The sequence below is a fragment of the Melozone crissalis genome, unplaced genomic scaffold, assembly GCF_028551555.1.
Source record: "Melozone crissalis strain CALT ecotype California unplaced genomic scaffold, PUWL_Pcris_2 ptg000129l_1, whole genome shotgun sequence".
Classification (NCBI taxonomy): Eukaryota; Metazoa; Chordata; class Aves; order Passeriformes; family Passerellidae; genus Melozone; species Melozone crissalis.
The window spans coordinates 1,068,647-1,094,586 of record NW_026535903.1 but is presented as its reverse complement, the minus strand read 5'-3'; the positions used below and the strand labels follow the sequence as shown (position 1 = coordinate 1,094,586).

At 60.4% G+C, this 25,940-nt stretch overlaps 1 protein-coding gene across 1 annotated transcript in view; it reads right to left on the bottom strand.

Annotated features, from left to right (window-relative positions):
• DNAH17 (dynein axonemal heavy chain 17) overlaps positions 1-25,940 on the bottom strand; it is a 32,242-nt gene that overhangs the window by 5,713 nt on the left and 589 nt on the right. Inside the window, exons 2-69 of the mRNA XM_054293058.1 lie at positions 25,279-25,472; positions 24,835-25,027; positions 24,660-24,759; positions 24,497-24,582; positions 24,252-24,377; positions 23,832-23,987; positions 23,671-23,751; positions 23,175-23,342; positions 22,806-22,922; positions 22,441-22,709; positions 22,137-22,332; positions 21,827-21,973; positions 21,524-21,632; positions 21,295-21,398; positions 21,051-21,191; positions 20,789-20,932; positions 20,461-20,643; positions 20,094-20,366; positions 19,818-19,987; positions 19,375-19,597; positions 19,181-19,297; positions 18,976-19,062; positions 18,626-18,778; positions 18,028-18,276; positions 17,693-17,815; positions 17,131-17,478; positions 16,961-17,052; positions 16,695-16,821; positions 16,326-16,478; positions 15,678-15,803; positions 15,461-15,568; positions 15,207-15,338; positions 14,768-14,928; positions 13,888-14,044; positions 13,538-13,642; positions 13,006-13,163; positions 12,305-12,443; positions 11,580-11,807; positions 11,291-11,428; positions 11,057-11,189; positions 10,745-10,872; positions 10,505-10,653; positions 9,698-9,980; positions 9,436-9,609; positions 8,635-8,842; positions 8,375-8,540; positions 8,189-8,291; positions 7,939-8,086; positions 7,757-7,848; positions 7,421-7,582; positions 7,167-7,331; positions 6,831-7,022; positions 6,159-6,425; positions 5,570-5,731; positions 4,866-5,099; positions 4,508-4,672; positions 4,318-4,413; positions 4,012-4,229; positions 3,545-3,752; positions 3,263-3,378; positions 2,804-2,996; positions 2,469-2,704; positions 2,057-2,173; positions 1,362-1,566; positions 898-1,062; positions 630-770; positions 320-490; positions 66-188 (exon numbers count right to left, since the gene is read on the bottom strand). Coding sequence (XP_054149033.1) covers positions 66-188; positions 320-490; positions 630-770; positions 898-1,062; positions 1,362-1,566; positions 2,057-2,173; positions 2,469-2,704; positions 2,804-2,996; positions 3,263-3,378; positions 3,545-3,752; positions 4,012-4,229; positions 4,318-4,413; positions 4,508-4,672; positions 4,866-5,099; positions 5,570-5,731; positions 6,159-6,425; positions 6,831-7,022; positions 7,167-7,331; positions 7,421-7,582; positions 7,757-7,848; positions 7,939-8,086; positions 8,189-8,291; positions 8,375-8,540; positions 8,635-8,842; positions 9,436-9,609; positions 9,698-9,980; positions 10,505-10,653; positions 10,745-10,872; positions 11,057-11,189; positions 11,291-11,428; positions 11,580-11,807; positions 12,305-12,443; positions 13,006-13,163; positions 13,538-13,642; positions 13,888-14,044; positions 14,768-14,928; positions 15,207-15,338; positions 15,461-15,568; positions 15,678-15,803; positions 16,326-16,478; positions 16,695-16,821; positions 16,961-17,052; positions 17,131-17,478; positions 17,693-17,815; positions 18,028-18,276; positions 18,626-18,778; positions 18,976-19,062; positions 19,181-19,297; positions 19,375-19,597; positions 19,818-19,987; positions 20,094-20,366; positions 20,461-20,643; positions 20,789-20,932; positions 21,051-21,191; positions 21,295-21,398; positions 21,524-21,632; positions 21,827-21,973; positions 22,137-22,332; positions 22,441-22,709; positions 22,806-22,922; positions 23,175-23,342; positions 23,671-23,751; positions 23,832-23,987; positions 24,252-24,377; positions 24,497-24,582; positions 24,660-24,759; positions 24,835-25,027; positions 25,279-25,472 — 11,001 coding nt within the window. The remainder of the gene's footprint in view (positions 1-65; positions 189-319; positions 491-629; positions 771-897; positions 1,063-1,361; positions 1,567-2,056; positions 2,174-2,468; positions 2,705-2,803; positions 2,997-3,262; positions 3,379-3,544; positions 3,753-4,011; positions 4,230-4,317; positions 4,414-4,507; positions 4,673-4,865; positions 5,100-5,569; positions 5,732-6,158; positions 6,426-6,830; positions 7,023-7,166; positions 7,332-7,420; positions 7,583-7,756; positions 7,849-7,938; positions 8,087-8,188; positions 8,292-8,374; positions 8,541-8,634; positions 8,843-9,435; positions 9,610-9,697; positions 9,981-10,504; positions 10,654-10,744; positions 10,873-11,056; positions 11,190-11,290; positions 11,429-11,579; positions 11,808-12,304; positions 12,444-13,005; positions 13,164-13,537; positions 13,643-13,887; positions 14,045-14,767; positions 14,929-15,206; positions 15,339-15,460; positions 15,569-15,677; positions 15,804-16,325; positions 16,479-16,694; positions 16,822-16,960; positions 17,053-17,130; positions 17,479-17,692; positions 17,816-18,027; positions 18,277-18,625; positions 18,779-18,975; positions 19,063-19,180; positions 19,298-19,374; positions 19,598-19,817; positions 19,988-20,093; positions 20,367-20,460; positions 20,644-20,788; positions 20,933-21,050; positions 21,192-21,294; positions 21,399-21,523; positions 21,633-21,826; positions 21,974-22,136; positions 22,333-22,440; positions 22,710-22,805; positions 22,923-23,174; positions 23,343-23,670; positions 23,752-23,831; positions 23,988-24,251; positions 24,378-24,496; positions 24,583-24,659; positions 24,760-24,834; positions 25,028-25,278; positions 25,473-25,940) is intronic.

The window sequence follows — 25,940 nt, the reverse complement described above, 5'->3', positions numbered from 1 at the left end:
TGACCCCAGACCCGCTGCACCGTGCTGGCATCGCCTTGGCACAGTGGGTGACTGCACAGACCCACCTTGACAGCACCCCAGTTCTGGTTCGGCAGGAAGTCCACAGGGGATGTGACTCCAGTCTTGGAAGGGAAGCGCAGGAGAAAGTCCAGCTCTGCTGGGTTCACTTCTTTCTTGAGGGCCAGGACCTGAGAGTTGGGAGTGCAGCATCACAACCCACGGCCCCAGTGTGAGGGGTGAGAGGCTCTGAGCTTCCACAGCAGCACCAGAGTAAGAGAACAAGCCACGTGAATGCCTGTGGTACAGCAGGAGGGATTACCTGGAAGGTAACCTGGGCCAGGAAGATGAGTTTGTCTCTCTCAAAGAGGCCCTGAGCAGTGTACACGTAGACGGAGAAGGTGATCTGGTCGGTCAGGTTGATCACCCTTTCCCGGGTGTCGTCGCTGGGGACTGCTCGCTCGATGGCTTTCTCAAAGACCCCGTTGAAGGCCTGAGGAGATCCCAGCAGGCATCAGCCTGTGGCTGCTGGGGTCTTGTCAGCAGCATGAAAGCTGAAGCATCGAATCTCCATGCTGCCCCAACTCTGTCCCACCCACAGACATCTCTGTCCCTCCTCACTCCCCAGCTACCTTGAGAGAGAACTGGTAGATGGGGTTGATCTTGCAGAGGTCACTCAGGATGAAGTACAGCAGGGATGCACGCTCTGCTGCCGGCCGGTAGTTCTCTCTCGCAACGTTTATTTGTACTTCAGTGACTTTGGCTTCTTTTACCTGGAGGTGCAGGGGGGTGGGTGTCACCAGAACCCCGTCACACAGCAAAGCAGTGCCCACCCTCCTGCTGGGTGCCCAGCCGAGCTGTCCCTCTGCCTGTGGCACCAGCTCCAGCGAGCACATTTACCTTCTCCTCAATTTCCTTGGCTGTGCGCTTCGTTATCTCCAGGTTCTCCACCAGTGCTGTGTCCCGCAGGAAATCTCCCCCGGCCGCCGACAGCCGGGCGAGCAGGGAGTCCTCCAGCTCCTTCAGCTTGATCTTGAACTCGTTCTGGCTCTTGGTCAGGCTTGCCTGCAGGAGCAGCACCCAGGGCTGTGTCACTCGAGATCACACCCGAGGGCTGGCGCCAGCCCCCTGCCATAGGGGCACCAAGGGGCTGGTGGAGGGAGGGTGGATGTGGCCCTGCTGGCTCCCAGCACCAGCCCAGGGTGAGGTGATGAGTGCACCCAGGCAGTGCTGGCTGCTCGGAGCTTCCTTGGCTCCTGCTGAACAGCAGCGGGCACCGAGGGGAGCTCTGACACTCCCTGCCCAGACCCTCCACAGTGCCCCGGCCTCCCCATCCCTCTGAGCAGCCCCCCATGCCCCTGCACCTTCAGGGCCTCCAGGTCTGGCCGCTCCCGGGCCACCACAGCAGCCAGCAGCTGGTCCTCCAGGCCCTCCCGTGTCACCAAGAAGTTGATGAGAGTGCACTGAGCCTGCACCTCTGGCTTGTAGTGCGGGTTGAAACTTCGGGTATGCAGGATTAGGCGGAACTGCTGGTTATACTCTACTTCTTTATCTCCAATCCTAATGTATCTGTTCAGTTAATTAAACAAATTAATCCCCGCACACTGGGCAGTAACTCGTCACAGACAGATGCCCTCAGCCTATGTCCTGTTCCTGGCCGCTTGGGATGAATTTCTTTGGTTGGGAGAAGGCACAGCAAGGGCAGAAGTACCAAACCAGACTTGGCAGGGCAAGGATGGAGGAACAGGAGCTGGAGGCTGCCCTGCCGCAGCCCCTCATGGCCTCTGGGGTGCAGTTCCCCTTCCAGCTTTTCGTGCCACATGGCAGGTGTCCCAGGGAACATGTCCTCGAGTCACTAAATGAGCTGGATGCCGAGGACCAGGCCACATTCAGTACAGATGTCCTCCATGGGACATACTGGAGAGCACTGGGGATGTGGCCAAAGCAAAAGAAGGATCAGGCTCCCAGGCTGCCCACAGTGAAGGTGCATCTAGCAGCATTTTGGGGCAGCAGTGGCTGCTTGGGGCAGGTGAAACCCCTGAGCACTGGGTGTGCTGACCTGCCCATTAAGGTCCTGCCCAGCAGCGGGTCCAGCACTGCCTCTATGGTCTCCCCGATGTCCTCGATGAGCAGCGTCTGTCCTTCAGAGACCGCCTGGGCAATGATGTCCAGGTATCTGAGGGGGGACAGGGGAGGTGTCTATGGCAAGCCTGTGCCCTGAGGGGGGCTCGGGCTGCTGTGGGGGGCTCACAGAGTGCTTTCCACCCGCCGTGCCCTGTTGGGACCCCATTGTGCTCTGCCAGTCCCCCACAGAGCTTTTGGAGGTGTTGGGTACACCATCAGGGCTGCTGCCCTTGGGTGCCCTGGCTCTGATGGGGGCCGTGATTGCCCTGACTCTGCACCCCTCTATGGCAGGGAAAGGGGGGCTGGTGCAGCCCGGGCCTGTGCCCACCCCACAGCCCCTGGCGCACCTCTTCTGGCCCAGGCGGACGATCTGCAGGTCCTCCCCATATTTGTTCTTGATCCACTTTCCGCCCTGCTGCTGGGCGTCCACGAGCAGCGGCCAGCGCTGCGTGCTGCACAGGATGGCCGCGTTCTCGGTGGAGGTGCGGTCGCTGGGCAGCCCCTGGTTGTTCCAGGCAGCCACGTCGGCCGAGTCCGTGAGGAGGCTCAGGGGGTCCAGGTCCGGGGTGATGGGGATGGGCACCTGCCGGGAGGGGCTGTCGGTGCCTGGGGCAGAGCCGTGGGAGCCCCCGGTGCTGCAGGGCAGGGGGACGCGCTCTGGGGTGGGACCTGCGCCCCTCACCTTCTGCGCCTGGAGGAAGGGCAGCCAGTGCTTCTCCAGCAGCTCAGCCCTGTACCTCTTGGTGAAGTATCCGATGTAGGACACGAAGGCAGAGACCAGCAGCACGTCCCCGCACAGCGTCTTCTCCTGCTCTTTGAGATCCTCCACGGACTCAGCCCAGCGCACGTTCTCGGACGCCAGGCCCCCAACGAGCCTAGGGGTAGGAGGGGATGGTGCTGGTGCTGTGACCAGGCCAGGGGTGGGTGGCAACTCAGCCATGGTGACCTGGGGCCTTGTCACCAAACATCTCCATGGCTGCCTCCCCCCATGAATGTCTGGCCCAAATAATCTCAGAATTTTTTAATTTGGGGAGGGTATGGGGGGCTCTGCTTCTCCCATGGCCCTGGTGTCAGGGCCACGAGGCAATACCAGGGAGCAGCAGCTTGCCTTGGTGCTTCAGAGCCAATGTTTGCATGGTACCTGTTTGCCAAGTTGATGACTTTGCTGGTTTCATCAGCCTCCTGCTGGCATTTGATCTTCTCTGCTGTGGCTTTCTCAAACTGAGCAGTGAGAGTCGCCAGATTTTGATTCAGGGCCTTTGAAAGAGAACAGCCCCAGAGCTATTTCCTGCCCAGATGGGAAGCTCCATGGTCCCAGAACTCTGTAGCATCTCCGGCCCAGCACAGTGTTTGGGCCGGGCTCTGGGTACAGAGAGTTCATTTGCTCCTTTGGTGGCTGGGGGCTGTGGGGACGCACACTTACCACAATTTTGCTCTTGATTTTACTCAGCCTTGCCTGTGCCTCTGCCAGCTCGGCATCAGCATCGGCCACTGCCTGTCTCTTGGGCTTCACTATGCAGTGCACCTCGTAGAAGCGCACCATGTTGAGGCACCAGGAGCACAGCCCTGCTGCGGCCGTGGACTTGGACTTGATGAACTCGGGATTAAAGCTGGGGTCGTTCCGGTAGGGCCTGGAGCGGGAGGGGAGGAGGAGCTGCCGGCACCTGTTCCTCTCCTCCCGTCCCTCTCCTCCCAGCGCTTGGGCTGCCTCTGGGTGGCAGCGGGGCAGAGCAGGGCCAGCGCCTGCGTCCCCTCCTGTCCCCGAACCCTCTGGGTGGCAGCGGGGCAGAGCAGGGCCAGCGCCTGCGTCCCCTCCTGTCCCCGAACCCTCTGGGTGGCAGCAGGGCAGAGCAGGGCCAGTGAAGGGGCAGGAACCAGCCATGGACTCACTCAAATGCCTTGAGACAGGGCTCAGGGATGTTTTCCCCATCAAAGTTTTTTAAGCTTGCAAGGAAGGTGTCTGCTTTTCCTATCTTGACTTTTCCTGCTGTCCAGCTCTTGTCCTTCGGAATCTTGCCGTTTTCAGCTGTCAGAATCAGCACAGCTGCCATCACGTTCACTACCTCTGGCGGTGGGGACCCAAAGGACTTCAGCTCTGTCAGGTTGTACTGGGGAGGGACCACAGGGCCCTGAGCATCCTCCTGGGCAGGGCTGCCGGCCCTGCTGGGCACCTGCCTCCCCTGAGAGCTCACCCACCTTGTTGAGCGTGTCGAGCGCCTCGCGGGCGGCCGACAGCACCACCTCTGCTTCTGCCAGGTCGCTCGCGCAGGCTCGCTGCTTCTCAGCCACCATCTGGGGAGGGAGGACGTGGCGTGGGCTAAGTGGCTGTAAGCACAGAGCTCGCGCTGCCCTGTCCCACGCTGGACACCAGCTCAGCACTTCGCACCTTGTTGATGGCCTCGACCTTCAGCTCCTCCTCATCAGCAATGGCTTTCTCCTTGCTGACCTTCTCTGTCTCAACGCCCACCACGTGGATCAGTTTGTCTGTGTCCTCATTCTTCTGCTTCAGCTCTACCTCCTGGACTGCCAGCATGGCTTTCAGGTCATCCACCTCAATGAAGGAAGAAACAGAGCAGATAAAAGGGCTGATCCTGCCAAGCTCTGCTGGTGGAGCAGCAGTGTCTCGTTATGGGGCTTGGGGACCTCACAGACACTGTGACCATCCTGCAGGGATGTGCCTGCTCTCTCCCCCTGTGCCAGACCCAGAACAGGCATGATGCACAGGAAGGGCTGTGGGCAGGCACCTGTGATGCTGTGCTCCGCAGCTTCATCAGCCCCTTCTCCAGCCTGTCGATGCTGTTGAAGAGGTTGTTCCTTTTTTCTGCCAGCAGGTTCTGGTAGAGCTTGATCTGCTCCAGGAAGGTCTTTGGCGTGGTGTAGTTATAGCGTCTCTCCACGGTCAGGTAGATCTTGGACATCTCCTTTGAGCTTGTGTGGACGAAGGACATGAACTGGCTGATGGAGGCCTTGACCTCTGGCTGCACAGGGAGCACAGACAGGGAGCTGCTGCAGCAGCTGGCTGTGGTGTGCAGGCTGCACTGAGCCCTCCTGCAAGGCTGGCTCTGTGTGCAGCCACAGAGGCCAGAGCAAAGCGACCCCTTTCATCAGCAGCACAACGCAGAGCTGAGACACAGCTGGTGGTGAAGGCACTGGTGCTGCTTCCCATGCCCAGCTCTGTCCCTGACATCCCTGTGTGGGGAGCAGCTGCTGTTGCCTGTGCAGGTGTTTTAAGGACAGAATGGAAAGGGAGGGCTCATCCTCACCAGCACAGCACAGGCTGCAGGCTCTGATGCTGGAACCAGCAGTAAACTAATCCCAGTTCCTATTCCCAGCTTGCTGTTCCCAGCCCTCTGGCTCATGCCAGGCCCCATCCCTGGGCACACTGAACACAGGGAGCAGCAGAGGAGCAGCTCACTGCCCAGTGCAGCCGTGCTGGGTCCCAGCTCACCTCGATGTCCGGGGTTTCCTCCAGGAAGCGGCTGCTGACGGACACGAGCGCGTCCTCGGGCCACTCGTGGAACCAGTCGATGGCCGTGCAGTTGACCACAGCCGGGAACCTCCTGGCCCGCACGCGCAGGGTGGAGCCCACGGGCGAGAAGCAGAGGACGACCTGGGGCAGAGCAGCAGTGCCTGAGGGTGAGGCAGCGTCTCTGGGGCTCCACATGACTGCAGGGATCCTGCTGCAGGCCTGAGCTTTGCTGCCTTCCCATTGACTCCCACCAGGGCTGGAACTGGGTTCCTTTGGTGCCTGCAGTCAGCAGCTGAGCTCAGGGCTCCTGTGGGTGTCCCTGGGAGTGCCCAGCATGGTCTGTGGCTGTGGAAGCCACCGATCTGCTCTGCCCGCAGGGAGGTCAATACAGGGCTGTTCTGCCCTGTGCCTCTGGGGCTGGGGGCACCTGGGGAGTCTCTGACAACACCTTTTGCCTAAACCCACCATCCTGGGATGAAACCTCAGTGTTCTGTGGCCTGTTGCAAAGAGGTTTTGGATGGGGTAAATCAGGGGCACAGAGAAATCAACCTGGAGAGCAAACACCCACCTTTAACTGGCGCCTGACTTTATCTATAAATAATTTCCAGCAGTTTTCCTTTGTATCCTCCAATCCAAGCGACTTCACTTGAGGCCTCATGGACCCGATGATGGTTTCCATGTCATTATCCTGAAAGAGGCCTGGCACCTCCCCGGACGCCAAGAAATCATTGATCACAACCAGGAACGATTCTTCAGCCACCTGGGAGTCTGTCATCAGGAACACGCTGGGGATGTTCTTCACAGCTGCTTTCATGTACTGGGAGGCAAGGTCCATCTGGGACAGAGAGAAACGGTCACCCCCCAGTGCAACCCCCACGAGGTATTCTCCAAAGTGACCAGTTTGGAGCAGCCCTGGGCTGCCCTGGAGCTGCAAGGGAGCCTTTGGGAAGGAGCCTTTGGGAAGGAGCTGGTGCCAGGTGCTCTGCCCAGGCACAGGTGCAGCACCAGGGCTGCCCACACCACCACCCCTGGTGTCACCAGCAGCTCCTGCCCATGCCTGGCTGGGGGAGCACTGCGGCCCCTTGGGGCAGGACTCAGGGGTGTCACCTGTGGATCCTCGTGTGCAAACGCAGTGTCACAAGGAGAGCAGAGCCTGTGAGCCCCCTGGGCGCTGTCACTGCCGGTGCAGGACCCAGCCCCAGGCAGATTGCACTGCGCCAGGGTCCAAGGCTGCTCCTACCTTCAGGTCTGGGATGCCGTAGCCTTTCCTCAGCGTGATCTGGAACACGCTCAGGGTGCTGATGTGAGCTGCCAGCCGAGCCAGGCTCTGCTTCCCACTGCCTCCCACCCCCACCAGCAGTGCATTGCCCCGAGGAGACTCCAAGATCCGGCTAATTCTGCAAATGTGAGACACTGCGTCTTCAAAGAGCACCTGAAGAGAACAGGAGGGGAAGGTTTGGTGTTCTGGATCAGGGCAGAAAGAGCAGTGAATGCCCCATAATGCACCAACCCAACTAAGCAGTGCAATGCTGCAGTCCCACATTTCCAGGCAGACCTGCCTGACACAGGCACTCACCAGATTCATCGCTGCATTCACCTCATTGTAGCTGTCCAGGGCTTCCCCGAGCAGGGCACTCAGGGATGCCCAGCTTGTCACTGGCATGTACTTGAACTCATCCATGCCCTGGGCAAAGTGGCAGTAGATGTTGGGCTTGGCGAACATCAGCTCCTCATTGATCTCCTGCGAGAGGCAATTCCAGCTGTGGGGCTCAGCTGTGGGGCACCTGGGGGCACCTGGGCTGGAGCACCCGACTTTTCAGCACAACTCACCTGAAAGGAGGCTTTGCTGATGTCAGCCGTCACCTTCTTGAAGCTGTACTGATCATCTTCATCGACAAGCTTGTCTCCATACACCCTCTCTGCTTCGTGGAGCCAGAGACGCACCAAGTCCACGGGGGTTTTCAGGCAGTCAGGCGTGGAGAAGAGCAGCCCCTGACAAACAAATCCCGCAGCCCTTAGGGTCATTTTAGTGCTGCTCAGAGCTGATTGCAAAGGTTTGCTCTGGGGAGAGGCCAAGGCCCTTTTCAGGGACATGGTATGCTGCAAGGATGTGGGATCAGGAAAGGGAGGAACAAGGGTGATTTAGAAGAAACAGCTCTCCCATACCTGGAATATGTTGGAGAGGTCCCGCAGGTTGAAGATGTAGTGGAACTTGATGGCTGTTGGCAGGAAGTTGGAGGCAACCTTCTGGTGCAGGGCTGTTGGCAGGACAGGGCGGTGAGCAGGGCCCCAGAGACCCCCGAGCATTCCCCAGGGGCTCGTCCCACCCCAGCGGGGCAAAGGCTCACCCAGCGCTGCTGCCACCAGCCTGGGCTGCATCTTCTGCACAGGCATGGGCATGTTGTGGCGGGCCAGGTGCTGCTCCAGGATGGTGCCGTACACGGTGATCAGAGCCTCGCGGCTGGGGAAGCACACGGCCAGCACGCAGAAGTGGCGCTGCACAAAGGGCACAAATGCACGTGGGCACTTGGTCCCACAGGGGCTGGTGCGGCCCGCTGGCACTGCAGGGTGCCCTGCCTCGTTCCACCCTCTGCCCACCTGCAGCCGTGGGTCGATGGTGAAGGAGCCCGCGGTCGGGTTCATGCAGGCCACGTACTGGCAGTTGCGAATGTCCTTCAGGGTCAGCTTGTTCCTGTCATACCTGTGTGGGGACCGGCACCGTGACGCTTTCCCCGGGGATGGGCACAGGTTCCCCCCATCGTGCCGTGCCCCTCCAGCACTCACCAGTGCCCGTGGTCCAGGTGCTGCCGAATCAGCGTGTGTGGTGCCACCGTGCCGTACTTGTCCACCTCTGGCATGTTCATGTCGTCGATGAAGTAGATCAGCCTTTTGGTGCCAGGTGGGCCAAAAACCCTCCCTGATTTCTTCTCCAGGGGTTTCTCAAGGACGCCTGCAGTGAGAGGAGTGGGTGGGTGGGGGTCAGCACTGCAGGACCCTGCAGCACAGCCCCGTGTGGGGGCAGCTGCTGGCTCTGCGAGCCTTACCCTGCAGCATGGCCGAGGTTGTGTAGAAGTTGAGGGGCACAGACTGCACCAGGTATTCGTCTGTGCCGAGAGCTTCCAGCTTGTCCCACATCAGGACTGACTTTCCCGTCCCTGCGTTCCCCACCAGCATCACCGGCCGCTGCTTCTCCATCAGCAGGTCCATGAAGTAGCGGAGGCGAATGGTCTCTGTGGTGTGCACCACAGCAGCCTGGGGAGAGGAGAGGCTCTGTCAGCCCCTGCACTGCCCTGGCACTGGCAGAGGCAGGATCCTCGGTGGGGGCAGCGTGCCAGAGCCCTGCGCAGCGCTCCTGGCAGCTCCAACAGGCCCTGCTCTCTGCAGGCAAACCTGGTCCCTCTCTAAAGCAACACCTCTGGTGTGCTCTGTCGTTCTAAAGACTTGCTGACCAAAACCAAGTTATTACACAGAACAACGCGAACAGCTCCTGAAACCACTACACAGCCACAGCTCCTCGCCCTTTTCCCTGACAGCTTAGATAACCTCTGCAAGATGCCACTGCAGGAAACAACAAATGAAGTGCTAAAGGACAATTTGCACTCAGGCAATAGTCACAGCTATTTTGTGAGACTCTCTGAAGCTGCAGGTTAATCTGAAGGTAAAGGAGACATGGAACTCACAGCCCTTGCCTGAGGCTTCTGTGGGGTAAAGAGAACCACTGGAAGCCATTGGGTTTGATGGGTGCTACCAGTCTGAATCCTGATGATGCTCCACACATTACTGAGGGCAAGATTGTGGAGTGACAGTCAAACAAACCAGATAAACACAGTGCTCGTGGGAAATACCTGTAAGGGGACGTCGGGGTCGAGCTCGAACGCTGGCACTCTTTCATCCCAGAGATTGAATGTCTTCGTGTTTGGATGAATGTAATAGTCAAAAACTGTCCCCTGACTAGGAAACTTGATGGCTTTAAATTCTGTCAGCCACCACTTGCTGAACTGCTGGCGGTGATCCACCAGCTGGAGGACAAAACAGAGACACTCAGAGCCCAGCCACAGGATGGGATGCAGAGAAGGGTGGCAGTGCTGGGCAGGCCCTTGGCTGTACCTGGTCCTGGAACAAGGCCCCACCAAAGGCCCAGATGCAGGCAAAGACGAAGAAGAGCTCGTATTGCTCCCGGGGTGAGTCTGGTGGGACATTCTGGGGTGTCAGAAAACATTCCAGCAGAGACAGAACTGTCTGTATGGCCGTGACATCAGGAACAGGGGTGATTGTCTTGAACTCAGACTTGAGCTTCTCCAGGCATGGTGGCAGGTACTTGTCAAAGAGGATCGTCAGAGCAGCCTTCTCAGACTTCTCTGTCCTTGTCTCAATCCAGCTGGCCACAATGCTGTGGGAGAGACAAACAGGGCTGCAGCAAGTATCCCATCCCATCCCATCCCATCCCATCCCATGGATCCCATCCCATCCCATCCCGTCCCATCCCCATCCCACCCCATCCCATCCTGTCCCGTCCCATCCCATCCCATCCCATCCCCATCCCCATCCCCATCCCATCCCATCCTGTCCCATGGATCCCATCCCACCCCATCCCATCCCGTCCCATGGATCCCATCCCATCCCATCCCATCCCATCCCATCCCACCCATCCCACCCATCCCATCCCATCCCACCCATCCCATCCCATCCCATCCCATCAATCCCATCCCATCCCATCCCATCCCATCCCACCCATCCCATCCCATCAATCCCATCCCACCCATCCCATCCCATCAATCCCATCCTATCCCATCCCATCCCATCCCATCCCATCCCGTCCCATGGATCCCATCCCATCCCATCCCATCCCATCCCATCCCGTCCCATGGATCCCATCCCATCCCATGGATCCCGGCCCGGCCCGTCCCAGCTCACGGGCTCCAGCCCAGGTCTGCGGGGTTGATGTAGAGGATCCCAGCCCGGGACACGGTGGCCGGCGTGGCCGTGCGCAGGTGGCTGATCTCGAAAATGAGCCTCATGGTGGGAGTGAGGGGGATGCGCTCGTTGCTGGCCAAGGTGAGGACCTGGGGGAAGGGGCTCGTTGTGGGGGATGTCTGGAGCTGGTCCTCCCGACATCACAAACGAGCAAAGCCCCTGGGCTGTGATGGCACCAACCTTATTGTCATCCATGACTGTATTCAAGGACTCGATCCACATGGGATCAATGTCTCCATCAAGGATGATCCATTTGGGCCCATCATGGGTGATGTTGGCCAGGTCACGCATGGCTGTGGAGAACAGACCTGCCCCACAGAGAGACTCGGCTTGTTCCTCTCCACACGCAGTCCTTTGCTGGAGGACACGTGGGATTTGTGCCCCCATGAAACACATCCCTTCTCCTTCCCACTCCGGGAAAGAGCCCCAAGGAAAAGTCTTCCCATTACATCTCACATCCCACAAACTGAGCTCACAGCACTGGTGTCTCACCATCCTTCCATTCCCGTGTGGCTGGATGGATGATCCCAAACAGCTCATCACAGGTCACAGCCTTGGGGTCCAGGTCCATCGTGACCGGCCTCCTCTTCAGCATTTTGTATGTCTTGTTGAGCGACTTCAGCACCTGTGCAGAGAGGATGCTGCAGCCACAGGTGCTGATCCCACTGGGGCGATCTCAGCCTTCCGCAGCCTCTGCCTCATGGCCTCGGGATGGTCTGGCCCTACCTGGGACTTGCCGCAGCCGGCGTTGCCGACGACGAAGACGGAGTGTCGCACTTGGAGCAGCTCCTCCAGCTGCACCACCTTCAGCACAAAGTTCTCCTCTGCCTGCAGCTTCAGCTCCACCACGGCCTCGCGGATCACCTGGGAGGGAGAGCAGGCACTGAGCACCAGCAGCCTCGCAGAGGCCCTGGAGATGAGCCGGCTGCCCCAGGAGCGCTGAATAGAGCATCAGCCTCTGGATCCTGCCGGGACTGGCACATCTCTGGGGATGGTGCCCTGCTTGGGCTTGCACCTTCTCAAATTCGAGGTTCCTCTTCCTGGGAACGTCCAGTGCTGGAAACAGGTCTCCAATCAGCCCCAAGAACACAGGCAAGTCATCTGTCACGATCTTGGGGATATTGAAGTCTCGTAAAGCTCTCATCAGGACCTGGTCCTCTGCAGAGCCGGGGTCCCCCCTCTTTAAGGAGCCTGCCACCACCAGCACGGACTTGATGGCCCGCAGCCCCCAGTCATAGTGGTCCTGTGGCAGGAAGCAGAGAATCACCATTTCACTTTGGTGGGGGAGAACTGCTTCAAACAGCACTGCAGAGGAACACCCTGTCCATCAGCCAGGTCATCACATGGCACCCACTAGGCTGGACCTAAACTGGGCTCATCTACAGGAGAAGCCTCTGTCAGTCATGGGGGTGGTTTGGAACTGGGAACCTGACTTCCTTCTTGGAGGCACCTTTATAGTGTAAATCACCTCTCTTGAGATGAATAACATCTGAATGCTCTTAACTGGCCTAATTCTAATTCCATGCTATTCTGCTTTTGGGCTTCTTGATTCCTTCCTTAAGGCAGAAAGGTGCCATATGATGCACCTGGTAGAAGAGGATCTGTCCAGCCACAGACCTGAGCTGTGCAGAGCTGTCACTCTGTGTGTCACCACCAGCAATCCCACCACAGAGTGTCAGCTTTGAGGATCAAATGGACTCTTTCCTCTCCCAGACAGCACTGTGTAATATTGTTAATTACCTGTTTCGACAGCAGCTCTTTGCAGAGCGTGTAGAGAGTGATGAACTTCCTTGCCAGGAGCCTGGCATCGAGAAACCCCTCTGCCACAAGCATGATTTCGCAGATCAGTTCAAAATCGGGGACCACCATAGCGCAGGGTCTAGAGAGGAGCAGCTGCAGTTGTCAGGGCTGCTTAGCGCGTCCTTACCCTCCCACAGCTCCCAGGGTTTGCCCCCAGGTTTCCAGTGTCACAAACACCCAGCTGCTGCAGTTACACCTGCTGGGGTCTCCTGCCCAGACTCCTCCCAAGCGGGGCTCATGTCCCACCAGGCTGGGGCACACCAGCCCTTCTGCAGCCACAGGCTGAGTTTCACCAAGGACAGGGTCCCACAGCATCTCTGTGCCTCCCCTTCCAGTGCTTCACCACCTTTTGGTCAATTCTCTGTTGGATTTTAGTTGAGGGTGGCAACCCACCTGAGCACATTGTCCCCATGCTGAGCAGCCCAGCTCACCCCACCTGGCACCTCTGGGGACTGACAGGACTGTCCCGTGGTGCCAAGGGCTCCCTCTCACCAGGGCCACCACCCCTGGCTGAGGGTGCTCCAGGTGTGGCACAGGAGTGCCAGCACGGAGGGAAGGGCTGCAGTGACACCGACCCACCTGAACAGAGCTGGCACTGACCCTGACCCACCTGAACAGAGCTGTCTCTGACCCTGACCCACCTGAACAGAGCTTTCAGGTTCTCGGGCAGCTCGGTGCGCCCGGCGTAGCCAGGGTTCATGGTGATGAAGATCCCCACTGACGGGACCAGCGAGATGGTCTCCCCAAGGAAGTTGAATGTTTTCTTCCTGGCACGGATTGCATCCTGAATGCATTTTACCTGCCAGGTGAGCAGAGGTGTTGGCTCCCTGCCCAGTGCCCTGACTGGCCCTGACTGCTCCCCAAGGTGAGCCTGAGGGTTTGGCTTTGCCAGGAATAATACTGAGATCTTGCTGGAGCTGCAGCAGCAGGAGAGCTGCCCTTAAACCAGTTCCTTCCTAATCACACCAACTCCCTGTGCCAGGTGATGGCAGAGCTGGGGGGTGACAGGTCACCAGGATGGCATAGTTGGGCTGTGAGATTTAACAGTGCCCAAATCCCCTGCAGTGCTGGGATTCCACCCCCCACCCTGTGTCCAAACCGGACATAGTGGAGAGAACAGTGGCAAACTGTCCTGTGAGCCAGGTTTAACTGTGTTGTGGGGACAGCACGCACCTGCACCGCAATGACAGACAGGACCTCCACCAAAATGCGATTGAACTCGTCAAAGCAGCCCCAGGCACCGGTCTGGGAAAGTCCTTTGTAGATGTTCCCACAGGACTGGAAAGAAACGGAGCGGTGGGACAGGGCTCAGGCACTGCGATCCCTCACAGTGCAGGGGGGGATTTGGCGACAGAACTCGAGTGCCGAGAGCTGCTCGTGCCTTACGGACTGTGCTCTTCCCGAGGGAAACTCCCCACAGGGGTAAAGCCTCCCTGCCGAGGCTCCCCTGGGCTCCCTGACACAGGGTCCCTTGTCTCGGACACCCCTTGGGGCTCACCTGGGTGCCCCCATCCCGGGCCTACCTTGTAGTCCATCTGCTCGGAGCAGTTGAACACGTAGACCATCATGCCCACGGCCCGGCCCAGGTCCTTGGTGGTCTCTGTCTTCCCGGTGCCCGCGGGGCCAGCGGGGGCTCCCCCCATGTACAGGTGCAGGGACTGGGTCAGGGTGATGTAGCACCTGTGCAAGGACTGGGTCAGGGGGATGTGGCACCTGTGCAGGGCCTGTGTGTGTCGGGGTGATGTAGCACCTGTGCAAGGACTGGGTCAGGGTGATGTGGCACCTGTGCAGGGCCTGTGTGTGTCGGGGTGATGTAGCACCTGTGCAAGGACTGGGTCAGGGTGATGTGGCACCTGTGCAGGGCCTGTGTGTGTCGGGGTGATGTAGCACCTGTGCAAGGACTGGGTCAGGGGGATGGAGCACCTGTGCAGGGCCTGTGTGTGTCGGGGTGATGTAGCACCTGTGCAAGGACTGGGTCAGGGTGATGTGGCACCTGTGCAGGGCCTGTGTGTGTCAGGGTGATGTAGCACCTGTGCAAGGACTGGGTCAGGGTGATGTGGCACCTGTGCAGGGCCTGTGTGTGTCAGGGTGATGTAGCACCTGTGCAAGGACTGGGTCAGGGTGATGTGGCACCTGTGCAGGGCCTGTGTGTGTCGGGGTGATGTAGCACCTGTGCAAGGACTGGGTCAGGGTGATGTGGCACCTGTGCAGGGCCTGTGTGTGTCGGGGTGATGTAGCACCTGTGCAAGGACTGGGTCAGGGTGATGTGGCACCTGTGCAGGGCCTGTGTGTGTCGGGGTGATGTAGCACCTGTGCAAGGACTGGGTCAGGGTGATGTGGCACCTGTGCAGGGAGGGCCGGGGCTGAGCGGGGCCGGGCCAGGGCGGGGCAGCCGAGCCTCACCTGTCGGTCAGGGGGGTGATGACCAGCCGGGGCGTGTTCCCCAGGTACTCGTAGGCGTAGCGCAGCTGCGCGTCGCAGATGTTGGCGAAGCAGTGCTTCTCCCCATCATCCCAGCGGTGCCGCAGCTGCGACTGCCACGCAAACGCCTGCGAGTTCTCCACCTGCGGAGCAGCAGCCGTGGGCAGGGGGCACGGGGGCACTGGCGCTGCCCGCCCGGCCGCTGGGACAGCCACACACCCTGCTCGGGGCTGTCGCCACCTCCCAGCGCTGGCAAAGGGGTCCCAGGCCGTGCTGGGGTGCGTGGGGACCATCCCTCCTCACGGCCCAGCCCACACCCACCGACAGAGGTGCCCAGTCTGACTGCAATGGAATGACAGGAAACCTGTGCTCCAGAGTTCTGAGTGATGCTGCACCAAAAATTCCCTCTGGTACCAAATACCTTTGTTTGGATCATTTTGATTATAACATCCCTTGCATGGACATCAATAGTACAGATTGTCATGATCTTCATTCTGTCTCCAGCACTCAGGTTCCCAAGGAGCAGGGAAATCAGGGCATTCAGCCGAGCGATCTGGGCAAGGACAGAAACATTGGGCATAGAGACGATGCCCTCGTTTGCAACCTCTCAATGACTCCTGGCCTGGCAGGGGGGCTCAGGCCGGCTCCAGGTCAGGTGCAGAAGAAGATGCCAACCTGCTTTTTGTTATAATCCTTCAGGGCATTCTCGTAACCTTTCTCCAGACTCGCAAAGGCAACTCCAACCTCTGTAGTCCAGGCGATCTGGGTGCCCGTGAGAGCGATCTGCAGCAAACCACGGGGACAAGACGGCCATGAAGAGGAACCTGCTGTGGCTCCCGGGGCTCTCTGCCCCTCCTCCTGCTCCTCTCAGGGCCCGTGCAGCAGCACCCACCTGGGCTGGGTAGTCAAACACCCACTCCTCCCGTGGCTTGTCCTCGTAGGTGCCCAGGGCCTGGGGCATGAGGCTGCGCAGCGTCGAGCGCATGCACTCCAGCAGCCGGTTCAGCCACACCTCCACCTGAGGGGCACACCTGCACAGCTGAGCGGGCAGCTCCAGCCCTGCCAGGCTGCACAAACCTCCCCCTGCACCTGGCAGTGCCCTCAGAGAGAGCCCGGTGCCAGTCCTGCAGGGCACATCCTACAAACCTCTCCCTGCACACAGCAGTGCCCACAGAGAGAGCCCGGTGCCAGTCCTGCAGGGCACATCCTACAAACCTCTCCCTGCACACAGCAGTGCCCACAGAGAGAGCCCGGTGCCAGTCCTGCAGGGCACATCCCACGGGATGTGATGAGGGGTGGTCTGAGGGCAAACAGCCCAGGGAAAGCACCCCGCAACCCTCGAGGCACAGGGAGGCTGCGCAGGTTTACACCACTGTGCTGCTCTCTACCTACAATGCAGGTGCCATTTCTGGGGCTTTTGGCCAAAAATCTCTGTAATTGCATTTTTATACTCCTGCCAGGCTGTTGGAGCAAAACCAGGAAAAGGCTCAGCCCATGCCCAGCCTGCCCCCTGCCCCAGGCTCCCCAAAGCCCAGCTGACCTGGCCAGACAGGTCACACTCTGCATCGAAGTCCATGTACTCCCCGTCCCGGCTGAACATCCCGAGGGCCACCTTCTGGGGCTTTTTGTCTGCGTCCTCCTGAAACTTCAGCTTGGCCAGACTGTCAAACAGCTTCGTCAAGTGCCGGGACACCTGAGAGCAGAGCACAGCCACTGTCAGGACCCCGTCACCTGCAGAGAGGTGATCAGCACTGGATCTGCCCCTGAGCGCTCCCTGGGCACTGCACCCCCAGGAACATGGAGCAGGGATGGTGCTCTGCCCATAGCAGTGAAAAATGTTCTAAAACTGCTCAAACAAGTGCAGGGAAATGGCAGAGGACTCAGCCCCGTGCTCACACACAGCCTCTACCTCAAGGGGCTCGGTCCCCTTGGATAAAATATCCAGTAGGTCTGCAGAGGAGACAAAATAGAACCGGGGAAAGGCCAATCTTTTGGTCTCCAGGTATTCAGCCAAGGCCTTCTCACAGACTGCCAGCCTGCAGAAAACAGAAAATCCTGCTTTAACCCCCATACATGGGCTTTAGCCTTTGCTCAGTCCTTGTCTTGCTGATGCTTTGGAGAACCAACCCTTCCTTTGGCCTCCCAAATGCTTCACCAGGATCACTGGATCCTTACCTGTCCTGCAGCGCTTCCAGCTTGGTGTGCAGCCCGGGCTTGTTGGTGCACTCAATCACGTTGGGAGTTTTTACTGCATCAGCCACTAGAGCCTGAAGAGGAAAAACACCTCAGCCACCCGAAGTGGCAGAGAGCTGCAGGGAAAAGGAGAGGGGGAATGGGTTTCTCACTCGGAAATCCTCGTCAATGGTGTCAAATTTCTTCGACTCCTCTGGCAGTTGACTTCGTGTGTCTTCGGATGCTATGAAGATTGTTTCCAGGTGACTCCACTTCCTCTGCACCTCAAACCAGGTGTTGATAACAGTGTCAGTGGTTGACAGCTTCTCCTGCCAGTCCTGTGCCCTCTGAAGGAAGAAGGCTCGGTACTTGGATGCCAGCACGTTCTGCAGCTGCATTTGGTTGTCCTCCAGCGTCTCAATGAGTGCCTCATCCATCTTGAGCAGTGGGAGCTGGGTCCTGCCGTGGGGCTCATACTCAAACTCCATTGCTGCCCAAGTAGTGTCCAGGGCATTCAGCACCTGTGGTTGGGGCAGGAGGATGAGCTGGGGGCCTGGTGAGGGCCCAGCCAGGTGGGGCAGCAGGGGGACGGAGGAGTGGCAGCTCCAGGCGTGGCTCCACGAGCCCTGTGTGCTCCCTGTGGGCTCCAGGAACCGGAACACAGGGCCTGGCAGCCACGGGGTCACGCTGGCACAGGGGTCCAGCAAGGCAGGGCAGGAGCTGAGCCCCCTTTACCTTCTCCATCCCGGCCTCCTTTGTCGCTTTGTCCACAATGCCGCGAACCTCCTCCTCAAACTTGTGCAGGTTGAGCTGCAGCAGATCCGCCAGGGTGGTGTTGTCGGACATGGTGAACTCCACCTGGAGCAGAACCAGCGTGGTTGGGCCATGGGCTCCCCTCCACAGAGAGGAGTCCAGCAGCTCACCCAGACCAGCTCTTTAACACCCACAGCTAGAGATCCCGCACAAACATTTGCATGTGGCCAGATTTGAGCCTAATGGCCCCCTTCCCTTGCTGGGTGTGGATCTGGGGAGCCTCCTGGGCCGGGGATGGGCAGGAGGGCTCGGAGCACCTTGGCTGTGTGCATGAGCTCCTGCCAGTGCCGGTCCCTGATAGCCGGGTTCTGCAGCTCGCTCACGGCGCGCAGGGACGTCATCATGTTCTTCACGCTGCTGTCCAGCCCCGTGAACGCGTTCCAGCCCTTCACGTCCTTATCCAAACCCCGGATGTCTTTAGCAAATTTCTTGCACTCAATATCCATATCCTCAACGTTGAGCTCTGCCCACTTGGTTGTGTTCCAGCTGGTGATGCTCAAGTTCACCTGGACCAGGATACATTCGCACAACATGGGATTAGCAGGAGCATTCCTGCCCGGGCAGGGGAGCAGCATACCCAGTGCCTGCACGCCCTGTGTGCCCACAGGGCCCCACTCATGCACACACCATGCAGACCTGCTCTAAGAGTAACAACCTGCCCCATGTCTCATCCTCCCTCTGATGGCCATGAGCTCTCTGAGAAGCTGCAACAGCCCTGCGGCTTTGGTTGGCAATGGCAGCTGGCACCAGGTGCCTGTGCTGGGTGCCCATGCCAGCCACGAGCAGCCTGCTGTCCAGCCCTTGCCTGGATGCAGGGTTGGGCACTGTGCCCAGCTCCCAGAGCACAGCACATACCAGGGTGACCATGTCCCAGAGGTCCTTCAGCAGGCGCAGCTCCTTGCGGCACATTTTGAGCTGTTTGTACTCTGGGAATGACACCTCAAACAGCGCAGCTGAGGAGGCCAAGGCTTCCATTTCCTTCTCCAAGACCGTGATGCTCTTATGTTGCTGTATGGAGGAAAGGAAGAGGTGTCAGCCGGGGACTGTGCATCAGGGACATGTCTCTGTTCCTGCAGGGGCTCCATCCCTGCTGCAGGTCCAGAGGAGAGCTGGAGCCAGACCTGGGGCAGCTGCCCCTCCCCAGCACCCAGTGTCAGGATGGCCAGTGGGGACAGCAGTGGCCCTGGTGTCCTCCCCTTCCTTACCGTGTTCAGCGACTTGTAGGGCTCTGGTTCTGTGTACGAGAAAGGAGCATTTTCCTGGAAGCGCTCCCGGAAGGCGAGCTGCTGGACCTGTGTGGGAGCATGAGGAGCACGGGGCTCGTGAGGGCAGCCGGGACCCGGCAGGCGGGAGGAGCAGCAGAGTGCTCCCAGAGCTGCCCCAGAGCTGCCCCCCCGCCCCGGCTGGCACCTCGAAGTCCTGGCACTTGTTGCGGATGACGGCGGCCTCGGCCGCCTGCAGCGGCGCCGCGCTCTCCGCCACCCGCAGGCACAGCTTCTTGTTGTTGTCCCAGCTCTCGGGCAGCTTCTGCAGGGGGCACCACGTGCGGTCACCAGCCTGGCCCCAGCGAGCCCCTGCCCGGCCCCCACACCCTGGCAGCCCACCTGGAGCAGCAGGTGGATCTCCTCCGGCATCTTGTCCCCGTAAGTCTTGAGCAGCGCCACCGTCTCCTTCAGGGGCTCAAACATCATGTCCGTCGCCTCCTGCCTCTCCCTGACCTTCGCCAGGTGCGCCATCACCTTCACCAGTCCTTCATAGTCTCCCTCCTCCAGAGGTTTACTCAAGCCGGCAGTGGACTCTTTGATGAAATTCTGCAGCTCCTCGAGGCTGAGAGGACAGTGCTGCTCAGCAGGTGTCCCTGGGGCTTGGGGCTCGCTCTGCAGGCCCCCAGAAACCCACCCCTGGAGGTGCCTGGAACCTTCCCATGGAACCTGCACCTCCAGGGCCATGTCCCTGGGTCAGCCCTGCCCTGGCACACAGAGGTGCCCGTGCCACCTTGGCCAGGCTTCACTCAGTGGGAGCAGCCCGTCCCTGTGCCAGGCCTTACCTGCTGGTGACGTGGTGGGCGAGGAACTGCCGGAGCACCATGCTGTGGCCCTTGATGGCGCTGAGCAGCGCCTTCTTGAAGGGGCGGCAGTCGCTCTGCAGCCACCCCCCAAACACCCTGGTTTCGTCAAATTCCAGCACATCTTCATGCAGAGCCTCCAACACATCGATCTGGGGACAGGAATGGGTCACAGGCTGTGGCTGGCACCTCTCTGGGCACCCAGCATCCTCCAGGGCACCCAAACACCCAACACATCTCCAGGCACCCGGCCCACACCTCCTTTTGAAAGAGTCCCAGGGGCGGTACCCCAGGTGCCAAGGGCTTCTCTGGCTCTGCTTTGGCCTCTCCTTTGGGTTCTGCCTCGCCCTCTTCAGTGGCACTGTCTAAGGTGAGGAAGCGCTGCAGGAACTCCTCGGGGGTCTCCTTCCACAGGTGGGAGTGCTCCTCAAAGCTGGCACTGAATTCTTCCCCTTCTGCCATGGTGCTGACCACCAGCGACATCAGATGCTCCTGCATCCTCAGGAGATCCTGCTGGTCCTCCAGCGCCGCCTGAAGGGCCAGGCAGGGCTCAGGGCCGGGCTGGGATGCGGCCACCCTCGCCCCCTCTCTGCTGAGCCGGAGCTGCTGCCCGCCATGGACTCACCTTGTAGCTGATGGCCCCCTCCAGCAGCCGCGGCATGGAGGCTGCCACCGCCTCCGTGTCCCCCAGCAGCCCCTCCACCAGCACCAGGAAGCTGTCGCCGGCCCCCACCTCCAGGGAGGGCTGGTACTGCACGCGGCCCTCGGCCAGCTCCATGCGCACCTCGAACAGCGGCGACACCGGGGCCTGCAACGGGCCGGGGCTGCTCGTGTCCCACAGCCCCGCAGCCCCGCAGGCTGCAGGGAGCGCGGGCACAGCCGCCTTTGGCACTGACCAAACCGGCACCCCAGCCCAGCACCGGGACACCCACGGCCTCAGCAGCAGCACCTACCTCGGGTTCCATGTTGGTGAGCAGCAGCTCCAGGGACCTGTGGACGAGCATGCAGAGCCCATCCAGCACGATTTTGTCAATGTGTGCCATATAGTTGTGCCATATCCGTGAGGCTACATCAGCCTTAAACATCTCTGCGTTCTCCTGCCACGAGAAAACCAGCCAGGAGTGAACACCCAGCAAAGGCATCGGCTCCTGACACTGCTTCAAGCCCTTCCTCGCTCCCCTGTGAGCCATGCAGGGCTCCAGGGCCACGTCCCACCTGCACCATGCCCCGGATCTTCTCGCCCGTGCTCTCGATGAGGGCACGGCGCTGAGCTATGGCGTTTTCTCTGCCTTCAAGGTCCAGGAGCGCCGTTTCCTTGTTGTCCTTTCTTCCAAACAAGGGAGTGGCTGAACAGTCCTGCAGGGAGGAGAGAACCGGGCTGCTCTGCTGGGGCAGGGAAAGGACAGTCCCAGCTGGATGTGTCCCAGAAGGATGCCTGTGAAGTGCCAGCAAACGTTACCTCCATCAGCTGGGTGATGCTCTGCAGGTTCAGCTTCGCTGTCTGGACTCGTCTGTGCAGGTCGTGCAGGGTCTCCCTCATCTCCTGGATGTATTCCATGACACCTGGGAGGGAAATGGGCACACGAGCACATTGCGGAGACACCCCAGGGCAGTGGGAGGTCAGTCGGTACCAGGGACCACCAGGAGGAGGATTGCCAGCCTGGGATGGCTAAGGTGAGGGTTTGTACCTTCATGGCTCCAGAACAGAGTCTTCTCAGCACTGGACAGACGGACATCCAGGGCCTCCCGCTCCTTTGCCAGCAGTGGCTGCTCCACTGGCATCAGCTGCTGCTTCACCTGAGCCAACAGAGCCACAGGTGAGCACCGAGGAACAGGTGCCCACACCACGGTGGTGGATGGCACAGCTGTGGCCTGGCCGAGCCTCGGAGGGGCAGGGACCTGAGGTGCCAGTGGTGTGCCTGTGGTACCCAAACCCCCCAGTCCCTTCCAGCCTGGAAAAGCAGCTGCGTTGCCTCCCCTCCAGAACCTGCCTCGTTGTACCAGCCCACGATGAGTGCCAGGTTGTCCCCTATCTTTTGGAAGGTCTCGTTTTGGGCAAAGAGGTTCTCAGCGTTGGTGGGGATGTCCTGCTGCTGCTGGATGTGCAGGTACTTCACCTCCCGCAGGACGGCCGAGAGCTGCGAGGAACACACCGCGCCCGGGAGGGCTCCTTAGCACCGGGACAGCCCCGGGAGCGCGGGGACAGCACCGGGACAGCCCCGGGAGCGCGGGGGCAGCCCCGGGACAGCCCCGGGAGCGCGGGGGCAGTGATGCTGGGGCTGCCGCCGTGCCGGCACCCACCTCTTTGCTGAAGTTGACGCTGAGGAAGCCGGACTCGGGGTCCCGCTGCAGCAGCGGCTGCTCCAGGCTGAAGTGGCAGTCCTTGCCGGGCCCGCTCGCCCATTCCTCGTAGATCCTCCGGCTGTAGCTCTGCAGCAGCCCCATCATCTCCTCGTACTTCCCGGACACCAGCTCAGCCTCGGCGCCCACCATGGCCCTGTCGGCGCCGCAGGGAAGCCGCTGAAGGCAGCGGGGCACGGAGGGGACCCGCTCCGGGCTGGGTCCTGCCCCACCGGTGCCCCGAGGGACCGGGAGCTGCACCTACGGGTGCCTCATGGCCAGCAGGTCCTGGCGCGGCCCCTCCAGGCGCTGCTGCAGCTCCAGCGCCCACTTCAGCTTCCCGGCCACCGGCGGCATGTTCTTGTGGATGGCGGGGCCGCCCCCGGGCGGCGGCGGGGTCAGGAACCGCGTGTCGTACAGCATCTTCACGCTCTCCAGCTCCGCCTCGAACATCCCCAGCAGGGCCAGGTAGCAGGGGGAAGCCTCAGCCTTGATCAGGGGCCGCTCCAGCACGGAGGCAAACATGTGCACCAGCTGCACGAGAGGCGGGCACGGGTTCCTGCACCTGCAGCAGCCCCAGGACAGGAGACACCCCCGAGTCCCGTGGGAGCTGTGCTGGGGCTCAGGTACCTTCACAGCAGCTGTCAGGCGGTTGCAGTCGTCAAAGCCCTGGCAGAAGATGGCAGCCAGCTGCTTGTTCGCATCCTCAACCTTCTTCTGGAACTCTGCAAAGTCTGTGTTCCACTCCTGCCATTGAGAGCAAAATGGTTCAAAGCGGCACAGCCCCTGTGCCTCCTTCTCAGATCCTTCAGGAAGGGTTTGCTGAACCCACAGGGCCCAGAGCCCCATGACGTGCTCCAGAGCCAGCCTTGTGCTGCGGGGCAGTCCCTTGTGTGACTGCAGCCCGTTCTCACAAGACATTTTTCTCTTTTCGCTAAGCAATGTTAACACCTCCATTCCAGCACCCATTGCATTTCCACTCCAGCACCTGCTCCTCACCTCTTCATCGGGATCCAAGGGATCGTATTTGCAGTCAGCAAAAGCCTTGGTGGCTTCACAGATCTCCTCAGAGATCCTCAGCACCCAGGTCCCAAGGAAGTTTCCTCGCACCCCTCCCAGCACCGTCTTCTCCAGCCTCTGGAATTCGATGGCTGCCTGGAACAGCTCCTGGCAAGCACAAAGCCCAGTGTACCTGGCTCCCCTGTGCCAGCATGCAGGTGCAGGAGCTGCAGCACCAGCACAGCCCAGCAGTGCTGAGGAGCAGCCCCACAGGGGTGGCATGGCCAGGCTGTGCCCATCCTGCTGTGGGGGCTCGGGGAACCTGCCCTGGCAATGGTGGCACTGACTCCCAGTGATGTCCCACTGTGCCAGCGGCCCCAGCCCACCCCAGGCTGCAGCTGAGCCCCCTCTGTGGCACTGCCTCCCCAGGACCCATCCCCAGGGCAGGGAGGCCTGGCTGAGGCTGGCACTGTGCCCTGAAGTGCTGTGCTCTCACCTTCATGGCCCTGAGCCTGCACAGGAAGGCATCCATCCTCCCAAAGATCTGCGGCGGGGGAAACTCCCAGAGCTCCTTCTGCTCCTGGAGGAAGGGGAGAGGGGCTGTCAGACCGGCGCTGGTGTGCAGGGTCAGAGCTCCTGCACCATCCCTGCACCCACCGGGAAGAACGTGCTCGTTAGCTCAGAGCAGTAGGTGCTGTAGGACTGGAAGAACTTCTCTATGATGGAGATGGCGTGTTTGAGTCCCTCCAGGGTCTCCTGGGGCTCTCCTTGCAGCCCCTTCATCATGTCCTCTGGGTTCAGGTATTTGTAGGTCTGGGACAGACACAGGCAGGGTGTCAGGAGGAAGTGGAGGCTCCTGCTGCCCCTTTCAGCCCCACAGACTTGCTGTGGTTGCCTGCAGCCCGTGCCTGCCCCAGAGCCCCCCAGCCCCAGGGAGCTCTGCTGCTGCCTTGTCTGGGGTGTCTCCACATCACCGTGACTGGATTCTCCACATCTGCCCTGAGAGGCAGCAGCTGGAGGGGACGGGGTGGGTCAGTGCTGGCCGGGGGTGGGTCAGTGCTGGCCGTGGGGCCGTACCAGGCTGATGAAGAAGTTGCAGGTCTCCTGCAGGATGCGGGCTATGTGGGCAGGCGAGTGGTAGTGCACGCAGTGAGCGCGGAGCAGGCAGATGGTGCAGAGCACCTTGGGCACCAAGGGCCGCAGCTGCGGGAGCAGAGCCTCGTCAGTGTTGGGGATGTGTCCCCCCACAGCCTCTGGGGCTCTGCTGCTGCCCAGGTGAGGCCAGCAGGCTGTGCCTGGTTATTTAGCCACACATCAGTTACCTCGGGGTACTCCATTTGCTCCATGTCCTCCAGCAGCCCCTGCAGCGGCTGCAGGTGCAGGTTGACATCATTGGCTTCCTCCAGACCTAGGACAGGGAGAAAGCCCGTGTTGGGATGGGAACACCTGGTTGGGGGCAGCCACCACCCTGTCACGGGACCTCACCCCCATTGACGGCCCTGATCATGTTCTGCAGCGACGGCCAGTAGCAGCTGTCAGCCTTCTCCAGGGCCTTGGCCAGCCCTGTCACCTGGGGCGTCACCAGCTGGGGAAGAGGCACCAGGATCAGCACGGGCGGCTCAGCACGAGGACACCTGGCCACGGGTGGGTGGGACAGTACCTGCTCACTGATGCACTGCAGGCTGGTCACCCTGGTCTGCCAGAAATTAAACTCCACCTTGGGCAGGGGGTGCAGCCCCTCCTGCAGCTGCCGCGCTGGGTCCTGGCCGAAGATCTCCTCAACCAGCTGGAACCACTCGATGACCACGGTCTCGATGGAGTGCAGCACTGTGCCATCGATGGGCCCCACCAGCCTGGAAGGCAGATGGGTTATGCCCTTGGGAGGCCTGAACTGCCCCAGGGGAGCCCCCGGAGCCCCAGGGAAGCCCTCACTCCTGCTTGAGGCCATCTCAGCCGGGGCAGATGCCTGCCCTCAAGCACTGTCTGCTGCAGGGGATGGCTGTGCCCAGGGCTGTGCAGGGACCCAGCTCCCATCCCTTCCCGAGTGATTTATGCTGCCCTGGGCCCCTGCCAGGCTTTTCTGGCCCCAAGCGGTGCCACCCACCAGTCCAGGGCGGCGCCTGAGTCCTCCCAGCTGACCAGGTGCTCGGGCAGTGGCAGCAGTGGCTTCCCCTGGATCTTGCCAGTCATCATGAACATCTTGTTCTGCAGCTGCTGAGTGTGGCGCACGATGTCCTCCGCCACAATCCTGGGCCAGTTCAGCCCCTCATCCTGGCTCAGGAGCAGAGGGGTCACAACCTGCGAGACAGGGCTGGCTCAGGCACTGCGTTGTGACCTGCTGTACACAGGGCACTGGGCACTTCCCTCTCGCTGCACACTGAGGCAGTGTCAGCGCAGTCACGGCTCTCTTGGCCACACATGGGTGCTGCTGGTATTTATCAGTGTGACCAGAAGGCCCTTTGCTCTGGTTTCCAGCTCTCATGGCCTGGGAAGGGCTGGAAGTGGCACAGCGAATGCATCTGGCAGGGTCAGGGGCTGGCACATGAGCAAAAGCCCCCAGCAATGAGGGGGAACATTGGGAGCTCCTGGAGCTGATGAAGCTTTTGGGTGCTCTGGGCTGGCAGCAGGAATATTTATGGGAAGTTTGAGGGAAACCCACTTCGACATTTCCCAGCTGCAGGGTAAAGGTAAGGGGGCATTATTATGAGTTTCTAAAATTGCAGGGAGGAAGTGATCCAGTAGGGGCCAGAAGCAAACCAGCTTGGT